At 55.0% G+C, this 18,561-nt stretch overlaps 1 gene segment (V, D, J or C); it reads left to right on the top strand.

Moving 5' to 3' along the window:
* The first annotated feature begins 2,535 nt into the window (after window positions 1-2,535).
* On the top strand, window positions 2,536-14,096 carry LOC107972995 (immunoglobulin heavy constant gamma 1-like). The segment is given in 7 exon segments: window positions 2,536-3,746; window positions 5,761-6,053; window positions 6,443-6,493; window positions 6,612-6,941; window positions 7,039-7,353; window positions 8,645-8,775; window positions 12,605-14,096. Coding segments are annotated over 7 exon segments (1,230 nt in total).
* Window positions 14,097-18,561: the final 4,465 nt, after the last annotated feature.

Below are 18,561 nucleotides of genomic sequence, written 5' to 3'. Positions count from 1 at the left end.
TCGGGCTGGGGGACAGTCAGGTCTTTCTCATCCCACGAGGCCATATTTCAGACTATCACATGGGGAGAAACCGTGGACAATACTCGGCTTTCCAGGGCAGAGGTCCCTGCGGCTTTCCGCAGTGTATTGTGCCCCTGGTTTATCGAGACTGGAGAATGGTGATGACTTTTACCAAGCATACTGCCTGTGAACACTTTGTTAACAAGGCACGTCCTGCACAGCCCTAGATCCCTTAAACCTTGATTCCATACAGCACAGGTTTCTGTGAGCACAAGGTGGGGGCTAAAGTTACAGATTAACAGCAACTCAGGGCAAAGCAATTGTTCAGGGTACAGGTCAAAATGGAGTTTCTTATGTGTTCCTTTTCTACATAGACACAGTAACAGTTTGATCTCTCTTTCTTTTCCCTACATATCCCCCTTTCCTTTTGACAAAACCGCCATCGTCATTATGGCCCCTTCTCGCTGGTCGCTGTCTCTTCAGAGCTGCGGGATATACCTGTAGACCTTGTTTTTCTCAGGCTTTTCTTAGCTAACTGTGTCAGCTCCTGTATTTGGTCCCAGGTCAGCAGCTTTGCTTCCTTGGTGGATGGCAACTTCTTCTGTAAGTTGTAGATACTAAATTGGAAGCTGGTTTTTTCCTGGGGAAATACAAGCAAAACTTCTCCCCCATGTTATCACCTTCCCTATTTCCCATGTCTTGTTTTTGTTGTCTTTCCACCACATCAGTTTTCCTTCATGTGGGCTGCTCTTTTTACCAGTAAAATGTTGTTCTGCAGAAGTAGTGGTCTGATTTCTATAAATGTTTAAACAATTTAAAGTATAGATTGCTAGGTTAAGTTGCATATGGGGAGCGTTATACTCCTTACTGTCTTTTTCTTCTTTTTGTTTCACCAGTTGAGCTTTTGAGTATTCTATTAGTTCTTTCAATTATGGCCTGTCCTTGGGAATTGTACAGGATTCCTGTTGTATGTGTAATTTTCCACTGATTTAAGAATTTTTGAAATGTTTTACTACAGTATCCTGGACCATTATCTATTTTAATTTTTTCTGGAACTCCCATGACAGCAAAACAAGATAATAAATGTCTTTTAACATGGGAAGTACTTTCTCCTGTCTGGCAGGTTGCCCATACAAAATGTGAATAAGTATCAACTGTCACATGGACAAATGATAATTTTCCAAATGAAGGTACAGGTGTGACATCCGTTTGCCATAACGCATTAGGACATAGACCTGTGGGATTAACTTCTGCCTCCTGAGTGGGCAGGTGTAGGACTTGACACTAGGTGCAATGCTGTACAATATTTTTTGCCTGTTTCCATGTGATATCAAATTTATTTTTTAGTCCTGTTGCATTTACATGAGTTGAGGCATGACGTTCTTGTGCTTCCATGAAGGCAGATGACACTAGCAAGTCAGCTTGTTCATTTGCTTTAGTTAAAGGCCCTGGTAAATTAGTATGCGCTCGAATTGAGTAATATAAAATGGGAAATTTCTTTTTCTCACAGTTTGTTGTAACAAATTAAACAGCTGGTTTAACTGATCATCCATGCTATATTTAATTAGGGCTGTCTCAACATCCTTTGTACCCTGTACTACATATGCAGAATCTGATACAATGTTAATAGGCTGATTAAAATCTTATAACACTGAAATGACAGCAACCAACTCTGCTCTTTGAGCTGAGTGATATTGAGTTTCAGTGACTCGTTCTTTTGGCCCAGTGTAAGCCACTTTTCCATTACTAGAACCATCAGTAAACACCGTCAGAGCATTTTTTTAAAGGTTTCTGTCTGGTAATTTTAGGCAAAATCCAATTAGTCAATTTTAAAAACTGGAAGATTTTCGTTTTGGGGTAACAATTATCAATAATTCCCACAAAATCAGCAAGACCCATCTGCCATGCACCAGAATTTATAAAGGCTTGTCTAACCTGTTCCTTGTTTAAAGGAACAATGATTTTATCTGGGTCAGTTCCACACAATTTTATTATTCATAATTTTGCCTGACTAATTAATGTAGCCGTTTGATCCAAGTGCAATGTAAAAGTCTTAATCATACTGTGAGGAAGGAAGGACCACTCCACAAGATCTGTGTTTTGAACAATGATGCCTGTTGGAGAATGTGCAGTAGCAAAAATCAAAAGTTGGAGTGGGGCTAAGTGGTCTATTCTATTTACTTGTGCTGGCTGAATTTTTTCTTCAACTAATTCAATTTCTTTCGTGGCCTCTGGAGTTAATGTTCTTTTACTATTCGATTCTGGATCCCCGCTCAAGATAGAGAACAAATTTGACATGGCATAAAGTCTACAAGTTTGTGTCCTATCCTGAGGTCGCAGGGTGCTCCACTGAGTGAGGACTGCCCGCCCCAACCAGAGGTGTCGGTTACTCCGCCGTGGCAGTTGTGGCCCCTGCTGCCGCCCCAGGGCACTGCCTCAGGAAAGCCAGGCACACCCAAGGGTGCAGGAATGGCAGGCCCTGGCGGTTTGGCACGCAACAGCCGGAACAAGTACATGCGCTCGGGCCTCTGTTCCACCTTCACCATCCAGTCTCTGCAGCCGCAGCCACCCCCTCAGCCTCGGCCTGCTGCGGTGCTCCCCAACGCAGCTCCTGCAGTCCAAGCCCCTTGGAGGCCTGCCTGGAGGCTGAGGAAGCCGGCTTCCCTCTGCAGGTCATCCTGACCCCGCCCGAGGCCCCAAACCTCAAATTAGAAGAGCCGAATGTGGAGCCGGGTTTGCGCCGCCCTTTGCCCCCGGAAGTGGAAGTGGAAGGGCCCGAGGAAGAGTTGGAATTCGCGGGGGAAAGAGGGTTCGTGCCAGAAACCGCCAAGGCCGAGCCTGAAGTCCCTCCACAGGAGGGCGTGCCAGCCCCGCTGCCGAGGTCCTTATGGACACCGCAGGGCAGGCGGGTGGCCACGCGGCTTCCAGCCCTCAGATCCCGCCGCAGAAGGGCCGGAAGCCCCGGGACCTAAAGCTTCCACTCAGCCCGAGGCTGCTAGGGGCGCCGGGACCCGAACGGACCCCAGGATCGGGAACTGGCTCCGGCCTCCAGGCGCCGAGGCCGGCGCTGACCCTGTCCCTGCTTCCTACGCACACGTTGACCCCTGCGCTGCTGACACCCAGCTCGCTGCCTCCCAGCGTTCACTTCCGGAGCAGCCTGAGTCCCCCCCCGCAGCCCGGCCAAGCTCTCCTGCCAGCTTCCGTCCAGTGGCGGCGCCCAGGTGCACATCCCTTCCATCGGCGTGGCTGGCCTCTCGACCCCCGCGGTGCTCTCGCCAGGGCCCCAGAAGCCATGACCACCACCACCAGCACCACCACCCCTTCTGGGGTCCCTCCATCCATGCTCTCTCAAGGAGAAACACAGTTCAACTGTGAAAGACTCATGCTCTGATTGTGGTGGGGTGGGGATCCTTGGGAAGAATTTCTCCCAGGAGTGACTCTCATTAACTCCTCCACAGAAAACACTCAGCTTCCACAGCTTCTCTCTTTTCTCTCTTTTCTGTCGGTCCCCCAGTGGCTGCCCTGACACATCTCCTACTTCAATGGTAGGGGCGGTTTATTTATTTTTTGAAGGCCACTGGGAAGCGCCTGACCTAACCTATTAGGGTGGTCAGGACGTCTCCCCCACCTCCCCGCTTTTTCCCCCAAGACAAGATAAGCGGGGTCTGGCTTGAGAACGACCTTTCTTTCTTCATTCCTCGGCCTGCCCTTGGGGAGATGAGGGAGCCCTGTGTCCATTTTCGGATGTGAGTAGAAGTTAGTTTCGTTTTATTATTCCTGGCCATACTCGGGGTCCAGGAAGAATTTGTACCATTTAATGGGTTGGGAGTCTTGGCCAAGGCAGAATCACACCCTTGGAATAGAAATTTCCACCTCCCCAACCTTTCTCTCAGACAGCTTATCCTTTTTTAACCAACTTTTTGGCCAGGGAGGAATGTCCCTTTGTTCTTCTTCCCCCTGAGAAGCCATTCCTTTGTCTGCCAAACTCCCTGGGGTCCTGCCTGTTTCCTCCCAATGGAGGGGTTTTTTGGGGGTGGTTCCTGTCTGGGGGGCCCCTCCAGCCAGTACTCCAGGTCTCCCTGTCTCTCCCCCGCTGCCATTTTGATAGTATAATCTATTTTTAAATGGGGCTTTTCAATAGGGGAGAGGGAGTCATCTCTTCCTATATTTGGTGGGGTGGGTGTGAAGGAAGGGATGTGGGGGGGAATCTTCCTGCCGCCTCCCCCCCCCAGGTGTTTATTTTTGATAACAGATGTGTATTTTCAGTTCCCTCCCTCCCAGCCCCCCAATTTCCTGCAGGTAGGTACAAAGGACACTTTCAATGTCCCTGGAGTTGGGAGGGAGGAATGGGGGACATAAAGCCTGTCCTGTCTCTATTCTAGGCAGGAAGAGTGGGTTCAAAAGACTCCTGGGCTCCCCTGTCAGCCCTGGCCCAGCCCAGGCCTTGGGACCTGGGGGTTGGTGATTTGGGGGACGGTGCTACACTCGTCTCCACTGTTTTGCTTCCCCAAAATGGACCTTTTTTTTCTAAAGAGTCCCACAGAATGAGGAATTGTTCCTGTAAATATATATTTTTCAAGGTGAAAAAAAAAAAAAGAAAAACCTGCCATAATGAAGAGCAGACCAATATTCCAGAAAACTGTCACTTTAACAGAGAAGACCAAATTCTAGTTTCACATGAACTGTTAATATTAAAGCTAATTCTAATTAAACCTTATAAATAATTCCATCCAGGCTGGGCAAGGTGGCTTACACCTGTAGTCCCAGCATTCCAGGAGGGTGGATCACTTAAGCCCCGGAGTTTGAGATCAGCCTGGGCAACATGGGGAAGCCCTGTCTCTACAAAAAATACAAAAAAAAAAATTGGCCAGGCATGGTGGCACGTGCCCGTAGTCCCAGCTACTTGGGAGGCTGAGGTGGGAGGATTGCTTGAGCCCTCCAACCTCAACCTCCCTCAGCCTCAGTGCTGAGTGCCACTGCACTGCTGCCTAGGCAACACAGTGGGACCCTGTCTCAAAAATAAATAAATAAATAAATAAATCCGGCCAGGTGCAGTGGCTCATGCCTGTAATCCCAACACTTTCGGAGGCCTAGGCGGGTGGATCATGAGGTCAGGAGTTCGAGACCAGCCTGGCCAACGTGGTGAAACCCCTGTCTCTACTAAAACTATAAAAATTAGCTGGGCGTGGTGGTGGGCACCTGTAATCCCAGCTACTCTGGAGGCTGAGGCAGGAGAATCGCTTGAACCCAAGAGGCAGAGGTTGCAGTGAACCGAGATCACACCATTGCACTCCAGCTTAGGCAACAAGAGTGAAACTCTGTCTCAAAAAAATAAATAAATCCAATCACAGCCGCCTTTGACCACATAAGATCCCTTTTCCACAATCCTTTTACAACTTTTTATTTGTTTGTTTTTTGTTTTGTTTTGTTTTTTGTTTTTTGTTTTTTGTTTTTTGAGACAAAGCGCTGACCTGGCTGCCGAGCCCCGCCTCCTAGGCTGCAGGGGTGCCTGCAGAAGGGCACCACAGGGCCACCGGTCCTGCAAGCTTTCTGGGGCGGGCGGGGCCTGACCTTGGCTTTGGGGCAGGGAGGGGGCTAAGGTGAGGCAGGTGGCACCAGCCAGGTGCACACCAGATGCCCGTTAGCCCAGACACTGGACCCTGCCTGGACCAGCACTGAGAGATAAGAACCGAGGGGCCTCTGCACCCTGGGCCCAGCTCTGTCCCACACCGCGGTCACATGGCACCACCTCTCTTGCAGCTTCCACCAAGGGCCCATCGGTCTTCCCCTGGTGCCCTCCTCCAGGAGCACCTCTGAGGGCACAGCGGCCCTGGGCTGCCTGGTCAAGGACTACTACCCCGAACCGGTGACCGTGTCGTGGAACTCAGGTGCCCTGACAAGAAGCGTGCCCGCCTTCCCGGCTGTCCTACAGTCCTCAGGACTCTACTCCCTCAGCAGCGTGGTGACCGTGCCCTCCAGCAGCTTGGGCACCCAGACCTACACCTGCAACGTAGATCACAAGCCCAGCAACACCAAGGTGGACAAGAGAGTTGGTGAGAGGCCAGCACAGGGAGGGAGGGTGTCTACTGGAAGCCAGGCTCAGCCCTCCTGCCTGGACGCATCCCGGCTGTGCAGCCCCAGTCCAGGGCAGCAAGGCAGGCCCCATCTGTCTCCTCACCCGGAGGCCTCTGCCCGCTCCACTCATGCTCAGGGAGAGGGTCTTCTGGCTTTTTCCACCAGGCTCCAGGCAGCCACAGGCTGGAAGCCCCTACCCCAGGCCCTGTGCACAAAGGGGCAGGTGCTGCACTCAGACTGGCCAAGAGCCATATCCGGGAAGACCCTGCCCCTGACCTAAGCCCACCCCAAAGGCCAAACTCTCCACTCCCTCAGCTCAGACAACTCTCCTCCCAGATCCGAGTAACTCCCAATCTTCTCTCTGCAGAGCCCAAAACCCCATGTTGCGACACAACTCACACATGCCCACCGTGCGCAGGTAAGCCAGCCCAGGCCTCGCCCTCCAGCTCAAGGTGGGACAGGTGCCCTAGAGTAGCCTGCATCCAGGGACAGGCCCCAGCCGGGTGCTGACACGTCCACCTCCATCTCTTCCTCAGCACCTGAACTCCTGGGGGGACCGTCAGTCTTCCTCTTCCCCCCAAAACCCAAGGATACCCTCATGATCTCCCGGACCCCGGAGGTCACGTGCGTGGTGGTGGACCTGAGCCACGAAGACCCTGAGGTCAAGTTCAACTGGTACGTGGACGGCGTGGAGGTGCATAATGCCAAGACAAAGCCGCGGGAGGAGCAGTACAACAGCACGTTCCGTGTGGTCAGCGTCCTCACCGTCGTGCACCAGGACTGGCTGAACGGCAAGGAGTACAAGTGCAAGGTCTCCAACAAAGGCCTCCCAGCCCCCATCGAGAAAACCATCTCCAAAACCAAAGGTGGGACCCATGGAGCGCGAAGGCCACATGGACAGAGGCCGGCTCGGCCTACCCTCTGCCCTGAGAGTGACCGCTGTGCCAACCTCTGTCCCTACAGGGCAGCCCCGAGAGCCACAGGTGTACACCCTGCCCCCATCCCGGGAGAAGATGACCAAGAACCAGGTCAACCTGACCTGCCTGGTCAAAGGCTTCTACCCCAGCGACATCGCCGTGGAGTGGGAGAGCAGCGGGCAGCCGGAGAACAACTACAACACCACGCCTACCATGCTGGACTCCGACGGCTCCTTCTTCCTCTACAGCAAGCTCACCGTGGACAAGAGCAGGTGGCAGCAGGGGAACGTCTTCTCATGCTCCGTGATGCATGAGGCTCTGCACAACCACTACACACAGAAGAGCCTCTCCCTGTCTCCGGGTAAATGAGTGCGACGGCCGGCAAGCCCCCGCTCCCCAGGCTCTCGGGGTCACGCGAGGATGCTTGGCACGTACCCCGTGTACATACTTCCCAGGCGCCCAACATGGAAATAAAGCACCCAGCGCTGCCCTGGGCCTCTGCGAGACTGTGATGGTTCTTTCCACGGGTCAGGCCGAGTCTGAGGCCTGAGTGGCATGAGGGAGGCAGAGTGGGTCACACTGGCCCAGGCTGTGCAGGTGTGCCTGGGCCGCCTAGGGTGGGGCTCAGCCAGGGGCTGCCCTCGGCAGGGTGGGGGATTTGCCATCGTGGCCCTCCCTCCAGCAGCAGCTGCCCTGGGCTGAGCCACGAGAAGCCCTAGGAGCCCCTGGGGACAGACACACAGCCCCTGCCTCTGTAGGAGACTGTCCTGTTCTGTGAGCGCCCTGTCCTCAGACCCCCATGCCCACTCGGGAGCATGCCTAGTCCATGTGCGTAGGGACAGGCCCTCCCTCACCCATCTACCCCCACGGCACTAACCCCTGGCAGCCCTGCCCAGCCTCGAACCCGCATGGGGACACAACCGACTCCTGGGGACATGCACTCTCGAGCCCTATGGAGGGACTGGTCCAGATGCCCACACACACACTCAGCCCAGACCCGTTAAACAAACCCCACACTGAGGTTGGCCGGCCACACGGCCACCACACACACACGTGCACGCCTCACACACGGAGCCTCACCCGGGCGACCTGCACAGCACCCAGACCAGAGCAAGGTCCTCCCACACGTGAACACTCCTCGGACACAGGCCCCCACGAGCCCCACGCGGCACCTCAAGGCCCATGAGCCGCTCGGCAGCTTCTCCACTTGCTGACCAGCTCAGACAAACCCAGCCCTCCTCTCACAAGGTGCCCTTGCAGCCGCCACACACACACAGGCCCCCACACACAGGGGATCACACGCCACGTCGCGTCCCTGGCTCTGGCCCACTTCCCAGTACCGCCCTTCCCTGCAGCTGGGGTCACATGAGGTGTGGGCTTCACCATCCTCCTGCCCTCTGGGCCTCAGGGAGGGACATGGGAGACGGGGAGCGGGTCCTGCTGAGGGCCGGGTCACTATCTAGGGCCGGGTGTCTGGCTGAGCCCCGGGGCCAAAGCTGGTGCCCAGGGTGGGCAGCTGTGGGGAGCTGACCTCAGGACACTGTTGGGCCATCCCGGCGGGGCCCTACATCCTGGGTCCCGCCACAGAGGGAATCACCCCGAGAGGCCCGAGCCCAGCGGGACACAGCACTGACCACCCCCTTCCTGTCCAGAGCTGCAACTGGAGGAGAGCTGTGCGGAGGCGCAGGACGGGGAGCTGGACGGGCTGTGGACGACCATCACCATCTTCATCACACTCTTCCTGCTAAGCGTGTGCTACAGTGCCACCGTCACCTTCTTCAAGGTCGGCCGCACGTTGTCCCCAGCTGTCCTTGACATTGTCCCCCATGCTGTCACACACTGTCCCTGACACTGTCCCCAGGCTGTCCCCACCTGTCCCTGACGCTGTCCCCCATGCTCTCACAAACTGTCCCTGACACTGTCCCCCATGCTGCCCCCACCTGTCCAACAGTGTCCCCCAGGCTGTCTCCACATGTCCCTGACACTGTCCCCCCCGTCCCTGACGCTGTCCCCCACGCTGTCCCCACCTGTCCCTCATGCTGTCCCCCACGCTCTCACAAACTGTCCCTGACACTGTCCCCCATGCTCTCACAAACTGTCCCTCACTCTGTACCCACCTGTCCAACAGTGTCCCCCAGACTGTCTCCACATGTCCCTGACACTATCCCCAACGCTGTCGCCACCTGTCCCTGACACTCCCCAACGCTGTACCCACCTGTCCAACAGTGTCCCCCAGACTGTCTCCACATGTGCCTGACACTATCCCCAATGCTGCCCCCACCTGTCCCTGACACTGTCCCCCACACTGTCACAAACTGTCCCTGACACTGTCCCCCACACGTTCCCTGTCCCTGACACTGTCCCCTATGCTGTCACAAACTGTCACTGACAGTGTCCCCCATGCTATCCCCACCTGTCCCTGACGCAGTCCCCCACACTATCCCCACCTGTCCCTGACGCTGTCCCCCACACTATCCCCACCTGTCCCGGACACTATTCCCCACACTGTCCCCACCAGTCCCCAACACTGTACCCCATGCTATCCCCACCTGTCCCCAACACTGTCCCCCACACTGTCCCCTCCTGTCCCTGAATGTCCCCCATGCTGTTTCCTCCTGTCCCCTCCTGTCCCGACACTGTCCCCTACACTGTCTTCCCTTGTCTCCTCCTATCCCTGACACTGTCCCCCATGCTGTCCCCTCCTGTCCCCAACAATGTCCCCCACAGTTTCCTCCTGTACCTGACACTGTCCCCCATGCTGTCTTCTCCTGTCTCCTGTCCCTGACACTGCCCCCAATGCTGTCACCACCTGTCCCCGACACTGTCCCCCATACTGTCCCCACCTGTCCCCGACACTGTCCCCCACGCTGTCCCCTCCTGTCCCCAACACTGTCCCCATGCTGTCTCCTCCTGTCTCTGACACTGTCCCTCACTCTGTCCCCTACAGTCCCTGACACTGTCCCCATGCTTTCCCCTCCTGTATGCAACACTGTCCCCCATGCTGTCTCCTCCTGTCCCTGACACTGTCCCCCATGCTGTCCCCACCTGTCCCACTGTCCCACATGCTGTCCCCACCTGTCCCTGACACTGTCCCCGACACTGTCTCTCATGCTGTCCCCACCCATCTCCAACACTGTACCCCATGCTGTCCCCACCTGTCCTTGACACTGTCCCCATGCTGTCCCCACCTGTCCCTGATGCTGTCCCCCACACTGTCCCCATCTGTCCCTGACACTCTCCCCCATGCTGTCCCCACCTGTCCCTGACACTGTCCCCCATGCTGTTCCCACCTGTCCCTGACACTGTCCCCCACACTGTCCCCACCTGTCCCGATAATGTCTTCACACTGTCCCCACCTGTCCTGACACTGTCCATGCTGTCCGCACCTCTCCCTGACACTGTCCCCCATGCTGTCCCCACCTCTCCCTGACACTGTCCCCCATGCTGTCCCCACCTCTCCCTGACGCTGTCCCCCACACTGTCCCCTCTCCCTGACACTGTCCCCCACACTGTCCCCACCTTTCCCTGACACTGTCCCCCATGCTGTCCCCACCTCCCCCTGACACTGTCCCCCACACTGTTCCCATCTCTCCCTAACACTGTCCCCCATGCTGTCCCCTCCTGTCCCCAACACTTTCCCCCACACTGTCCCCACCAGTCCCCAACACTGTACACCATGATTTCCCCACCTGTCCCCAACACTGTCCCCCACACTGTCCCCTCCTGTCCCCAAAAATGTCCCCCACACTGTTTCCTCCTGTCCCCAACACTGTCCACCACTCTGTCTCCTCCTGTCCCTGACACTGTCCCCCACTCTGTCCCCACCTGTCCCCAACACTATCCCCCACACTGTCTCCACCTGTCCCTGATGCTGTCCCCCACACTGTCCCCATCCCTGACAATGTCCCCATGCTGTCCCCACCTGTCCCCAACACTGTCCCCCAGGCTGTTCCCACCTGTCCCCAACACTGTCCCCCAGGCTGTTCCCACCTGTCCCCAACACTGTCCCCTGTAGGGAGACCCCCTGAAACTATTGCTACGGAATAAAAGATGAAATGCTCCTGATTATTGTAAATACGAAATTGCATGCAGGATTGTGTAAAGACAATGCCAGGTTGGACTACCAGAACAAGCCAACAGCGTGTGATGTGCTTCCCCCTGCAGAGAGCGTATGAATGGACGTGCAGTCAGGGAGGTTTCACATCACCAAGATTCCTATCCCAGAAAAGCAGATGTTCATAGCTCTGGGAATGGAATGCGCCCCTCGTGGAGAGCCTGTAAACGGACGCATGAGGGGCGCCTGTCCATGTGGATAAGATAGGGCTATAAACACCCTCATCTTGCCACGGCTCTTGTAGGCCTCTTTAGGGTGAAGGCATACTCCCTTCTGAGAAATTCCGGTCTAACCCATTGTCTAGCTTCACGTCCTGTTTCATGGATTGTTTGTAACCAGCTTTTATTGCAATTGTTACTGCTGATTAATATCTTGCTAATCACAGGTTATGGAAAGACTGTGTTTCTGTTTTAAGGCTCTGTTAGAAATTATGGATGCACACACTATATTGTAAATTCTTATCTCTGTAACCTCTACATACAAATGTACTGTACTTCTGCACACAGATGTTATGTTAAAGAATCACTTCATCCCCATGTGACCATCTCACCTCATAATCAAATGACCCTAAATCCCTCATAACCTACCCCCACCCTCACTAAACTTAATAATAAATGCTGGTATATCCAGTGCATTGTTGGCACCGCGGGACCAGAAGGCGGTGACCCCCCCGGACCCAGCTTTCACTATCTTGTGTGTATCTATTATTTCTCAACCTGCTGATCCACCTGGGAACAAAGAGAGAGCCCCACTGCATTGCAGGCTGCTGGCCAGATCCCACAATCATCCCCCACATGGTCTCCACCTGTCCCTGACACTCTCCCCCATGCTGTCCTCAACCATCTCTGACACTGTACCCCACGCTGTCCCCACCTGTCCCCAATACTCTCCTCCATGCTGTCCTCACCTGTCCCTGACACTCTCCCAATACTCTCCTCCATGCTGTCCTCACCTGTCCCTGACACTCTCCCCCACACCGTCCCCACCTGTCCCTGACGCTGTCCCCCATGCTGTCCCCAACTCTCCCTGACACTGTCACCCACGCTGTCCCCACCTGTCCCCAATACTCTCCTCCATGCTGTCCTCACCTGTCCCTGACACTCTCCCCCACACTGTCTCCACCTGTCCCTAACACTGTCACCCACGCTGTGCCCACCTGTCCCTGATACTGTCCCCCATGCTGTCCTCACCTGTGTCTGACACTGTCCCCCGTGCTGTCCCCACCTGTCCCTGATGCTGTCTTCTGTACTGCCCACATGCTGTTGGTGCCCTGGCTCTGCTCTCCATGTCCAGGCCTCAGAGCAGGCAGTGGTGAGGCCCTGGCACCTGGGTGGACTGAAGGGCGGATGGGCCTCAGGGGCAGGGCTGTGGCCTGGGTGGCATGAGGGGTGGGTGGACCTTGGGGGAAGAGATGTGGCCCGCAGTGCCCTGAGGGGTGGGTGGGGCTCGGGGACAGGGCTGTGGCCTCGCTCACCCCTGTGCTGTGCCTTGCCTACAGGTGAAGTGGATCTTCTCGGTGGTGGACCTGAAGCAGAACATCGTCCCCGACTACAGGAACATGATCGGGCAGGGGGCCTAGGGCCACCCTTTGTGGGGTGTCCAGGGCCGCCCAGACCCCACACACGAGCCGTGGGCCATGCTTAGCCACCACCCAGGCCACATCTGCCCCCGACCTCACTGCCCTCAACCCCATGGCTCTCTGGATTCGCAGTCACCTTCTGACCCCTGACACGCCCCCCTTCCAGACCCTGTGCATAGCAGGTCTACCCCAGACCTCCGCTGCTTGGTGCATGCAGGGCGCTGGGGGCCAGGTGTCCCCTCAGCAGGGCGTCCCTGCCCTCCGGCCCGCCAGGTGCTCACACAAAAGGAGGCAGTGACTGGCATCCCAGGCCCCCACCCAGGCAGGAGCTGGCCCTGGAGCCAACCCCGTCCATGCCAGCCTCCTGAAAACAGGCGTGGTTTCCAGTTGGTGAGTGGGAGCATCAGCCGCCAAGGTAGGGAAGCCACAGCACCATCAGGCCCTGTTGGGGACGCTTCGGAGAGCTGCGAAGGCTCACTCAGACGGCCTTCCTCCCAGCCCGCAGCCAGCCAGCCTCCATTCCCGGCCCTCCCGTGAACTCCTGACATGAGGAATGAGGTTGTTCTGATTTCAAGCAAAGAAAGCTGCTCTCTGGCTCCTGGGAACAGTCTCGGTGCCAGCACCACCCCTTGGCTGCCTGCCCACACTGCTGGATTCTCGGGTGGAACTCGACCCGCAGGGACAGCCAGCCCCAGAGTCCGCACTGGGGAGAGAAGGGGCCAGGCCCAGGACACTGCCACCTCCCACCCACTCCAGTCCACCGAGATCACTCGGAGAAGAGCCTGGGCCATGTGGCTGCTGCAGGAGCCCCACAGTGCAAGGGTGAGGATAGCCCAAGGAAGGGCTGGGCATCTGCCCAGACAGGCCTCCCAGAGAAGGCTGGTGACCAGCTCCCAGGCAGGCAAGACTCAGCCTTGGTGGGGCCTGAGGACAGAGGAGGCCCAGGAGCATCGGGGAGAGAGGTGGAGGGACACCGGGAGAGCCAGGAGCGTGGACACAGCCAGAACTCATCACAGAGGCTGGCGTCCAGCCCCGGGTCACGTGCAGCAGGAACAAGCAGCCACTCTGGGGGCACCAGGTGGAGAGGCAAGACGACAAAGAGGGTGCCCGTGTTCTTGCGAAAGCGGGGCTGCTGGCCACGAGTGCTGGACAGAGGCCCCCACGCTCTGCTGCCCCCATCACGCCGTTCCATGACTGTCACGCAGAATCCGCAGACAGGAAGGGAGGCTCGAGCGGGAGTGCGGCCAGCGCCTGCCTCGGCCGTCAGGGAGGACTCCCGGGCTCACTCGAAGGAGGTGCCACCATTTCAGCTTTGGTAGCTTTTCTTCTTCTTTTAAATTTTCTAAAGCTCATTGTCTTTGATGTTTCTTTTGTGATGACAATAAAATATCCTTTTTAAGTCTTGTACTTCGTGATGGCAGCCGCCTTCCTGTGTCCACGTGCCTCCTGCCCCTGGTGGGAAGCACAGTCAAGAGGAGGCTGGTCGAGCTGCACCTCGGGGGCTCCCTGCACATGCCCCCCGCCTCCTGCAGCCACACGCATTGCCCGAGCGGCCCTTCCTGGCCCCTGTTGCTACGTGGACCCCCGGGGCTTCTCCTCTTTTCTACATGGATGCAGTTTCTCCTCCTGCTGGGCATGGTGCTGCCTGCCCTGGTCACTCTGCGGGGGACAGGGCCGCCAGGGAAAGCTGGGTCGAGGCTGGGAGCTGGCTCAGGCTGGCCAGGCAGAGCCACAGGGAGGGCCTTCCAGAACCAGCCATGGTGTGAAGCGAGAGGTGGGTGTCAGATCTGTGTGCGTCAGCTCAGGACCACAGTGGGGCGGCTCCCATGGCAGACATGGATCCTCCCAGGCCTAGAGACCAGGAATCTGAGATCAGGATGCAGGCAGGGCTGGTTTCTCTCAAGCCCTCTCTCCTTGGCTTGTAGACACCATCTCCTCCCTGGTCCTCCATGGCCATCCCTCTGTGTGCCCGTGTCCTAAGCTTCTCTTCTTAGAACACACATCGGGTTAGATTAGTGACCCCATATGAACTGAATGACCTCTGCAAAGACCCCATCTCCAAATAGTCACATTGTGAGGCCAGGGATTAAGACTTGAATATATGAATTTGTAGGGGCCACAATTTAACCCATCACAGTCCAGACTCTGGGCCCCCAAAATTCATGTTCTTCTCACATGCAAAATACATTCATCCTGTCTCAGCATCCCCCTGGGCACTAGGTCATGTAGCAAGGACGGATTTTCAACAGAAATAACTATTGCAACAGAAGAAAGAGTCCGGCATCACCTGGACTCACCTTCATCTGTGCAGAGGGCACAGCCTTGTAAAAGGAGGTGGTAGGGGGAGCAGGGAGGGTGCTCGGGGCTCAGTCGTCAGGGAAGGGAAAAGTTGCCCAGCGCTGGTCAGCGTCCCTGGGATGGGGCCCACTGTGTCAGTGCCGGCCACTGTTGAGGTCAGGATTCTGTCCTCCCAGAGCCTGGAGACACAGGCCCCATCCTTCCCAATGGGGACACTTCAGGGAGCAGCTCTCAAGTCTTGAGAAAGACCCTCCTGGGTCACAGGAAATGCACAGACATCGGGAACGGATAGAAGGATATGTGGTTGCGGCCCTCTCAGCAGATACCCTGAGAAAGGGAGGTCAGGGTTGGTCCAAACGGTGAGTTCTGGTGCAGGGAGCTTTCTCAGGCAGGTGTTGACGGGGCAGGTGTTGGCCTAGGGGTGTGGCCAGAAGCTGTTAAAAACTGTTAGTGTCTGCTCAAGTCTTTACAAGCCGAGGTTGAGGCCGAGTGGAGAGGCTCCAAGGAGCCTGGCTGGAACTCAGTCAAGGACAGGGTCTTGTTACTGCGGTGGCTGTGGTGGCTGGGAAATGCCATCGGAGTTGCCTGTGGCAGGAGAGAGACAATCTCACCCAGGAAAGAGGAGTGGTTGGATTCGTTTGTGTGGCATCGAGCAGCTGGAGCTGCACCAGAGTTGGGGGTGAAATCCCCAGACCCCAGACCCTGCTGTGCCGTGGGAGGGCTCGCTGCTGGAGGGTGGGCTTCAGGGAGCCTGGCCTGAACTGGGTGCTGAAGCCCAGCCCTTTAACTCTCAGGACACGCTGCTGCAGCCCCGCGGGGGGTGAGGGAGAGAGCACCTGGGGTGCAGGGCGGGCAGCTGCTGCATCACCGGCTCTATCCCAAGCCCAAGGATGGCCCCTCCCTGAAGCACCCAGGCCCCACCTCCCCCTTTCCACCTGGGACCGAGCATCCTCCAGAGGGCCAGTCCTCCTGCAGGAACACCACGCCCAGCCCCAGGACCCTCCCTCAACTCTCCAGCAAGGCTGCCTCCGCGCACCCCCTAACAGTCCATGCTGTGATGTAACGACATGGTGTGATGTGGTGTGATATCCATGGTGTGCCAGGGTGTAATGTGTGATGTGACAGGACATGGTGTGATGTGGTATGACAGAGTGTGACATCCCTGGTGTGACATGGTGTGATGTGGTGTGATGTGATGTGACATGGTTGGACATGATGTGATGTGGTGTGACATAGTGGGATAGGGCATGACATCCCTAGTATGATAGGATATGATATGGTGTGATGTGGTATGGTGTGACATGGTGGGACATCCTGTGACAGAGTGTGACACCCCTGGTGTGATGTGGTGTGACGTAGTGTGATGTGATATGACCTGATGTGATGTGGTGTGACATCCCTGGTGTGATGGGGTATGATGTCATTTAACGGGTGTGATGTGATGGGATGGGATGGAGTGTGACATCTCTGGTGTGACATGTGTGATGTGGTGTGACAGAGTGTCACATCGTTGGTGTGATGTAATGCAGTGTGACATGGTGTGATGTGGCATGATGGGGTGTGACAGGGTTCGACCTCCCTCATGTGATGAGGAGTTGCATGGTGTGATGTGGTATGACATGGTGTAATGTCCCTTCTGTGATGTGGTGTTGGACTACAAGGTTGGACATGGTGTGATGTGGTGTTACATCCCTGGTGTGATGCAGTGTGACATAGTATTATATGGTATGACATCCCTGGTATGATGGGGCATAATATGGTTTGATGTGGAATGGTGTGACATGATGTGATGTAATGGGACAAGGTGTGACATCCCTAGTGTGATGTGGTGTGATGAAGTGTAACAGGCTGTGACATAGTGTGATGTGGTGTGGTGTGACATGATGTGATGTGGTTTGGCATAATGTGATGTGTTCTGATGGGGCGTGACACCCCTGGTGTGATGGGGTGTGATGTTGTGTGGCATTATGTGAAGTGGTGTGATGACGGGTGACATCCACGGTGTGATGGGGTGTGATGTGGTGTGATGTGGCATGACATAAGGTGATGTGGCATAACATCCCTGGTGTGATGGGGTGTGATGTGGTGTGACACAATTTGATGTGGTGTATTGTGGTGTGACATAATGTGATGTGGCATAACATCCCTGGGGTAATGGGGTATGATGTAGTTTGACATGGCGTGACGTAATGTGATGTGGTGTGATGGGGTGTGACAACTCTGGTGGGGTGGGGTGTGATGAAGTGTGGTGTGACATGATGTGATGTCTGATGTGCTGTGTCAGGGTGTCACATACTTGGTGTGATGTGATGCAGTGTGACACAGTGTGATGTGGCATGATGGGGTGTGACCTGGTACGCATCCCCAGTGTGATGAGGAGTTACATAGTGTGATGTGGTGTGACATCCCTGGTGTGACATAGTGTGATATGGTGTGATGAAGGGAACCCCTGGCTTATAGAGGTGTAAAATAGGTCAAAGGAAATAAAAGATGCAGAGCTCCATAGAATGAAATAACCTGGAAGAGTGTACAAGACGATGCCTTGCTTTCCATGGAAGGCACCTACTAATCTTTTGATTTTCTCAATGTTTCCTATAAACATATATAACTGACTGACACAAACAGATCCATAATATAAAGAAGACCCCTGTAAACCAACGAGAAAAAAAATCAAATAATTCAACGAGGAATAGGCAAGAGAATTGAACAGATGTTTTACAGAAGATATCCAAATAGCCACTAAAAATATGAAAAGGTGTTGAACCACACTAGTCAACAGGGAAATGAAAATGAAAAACCACGTGAGAGAAAGTAGTTCTGATTCCAGTAATGCTGGAGCAGCTAATATCAGACTAGCCCTTTGGCAGATGGCAATTACAAACACTGGAAAAGCTGTAAGCACACACAACACCCACACACACCAATTGCAGGCACTGGAACATGACCAGAAGTAGGCAAACACTAGTAAGGATTATTCCGTGAAATATTGGTCTGAAGTCACACCCCAGGGCATGTAATGGGTGCAGCTAGAGTTCAAGCAGGAAACTGCAGCCCTCCTGGTGAGGAGTGGGATGCAGGGCTGCATTTTCAGAGCAGCTGGAAATGAAGAGAAGATGTCCATAAAGGAGAAGGTCACCGAAGGGAAACCACACAATCTGCAAGTAAACTCCACTGAAACCTCTGGCCGATCCCTTAGGTGTGCATGGGTAGGGAAAACTCCAAAGGGCCCAGCAGAAAGCAGCACCTGTAAGGTCGAGAGAACTGAGATTCCAGCTACTGCCCACTGCCAGGCAGACAGACTTGCGAGTTTGAGTCAACTCAAGCTGTTTCCTAACATTGAAAAAAACAATCAATGCCCTGCCAAGGAAGAACGCAAAACCCATAGCCTATACCACATGTTATCAACAACATCAGGGGCACATCCAAAATTACCATGTATGCAAAGAAACATGAAAATGTGATCCATAGTCAGAAGAAAAACGGATCAATGGAGATCAACTCCAAGAAGACCTAGATGCAGACCCAGTTTTCACACAAGGACTTTAAAGAAGTTATGTTAAATATGTTCAAAGACTTAA

This window comes from Pan troglodytes, chromosome 15 (assembly GCF_028858775.2).
Source record: "Pan troglodytes isolate AG18354 chromosome 15, NHGRI_mPanTro3-v2.0_pri, whole genome shotgun sequence".
NCBI classification, from domain to species: Eukaryota; Metazoa; Chordata; class Mammalia; order Primates; family Hominidae; genus Pan; species Pan troglodytes.
This window is presented reverse-complemented; position numbering and strand designations above follow the sequence as displayed.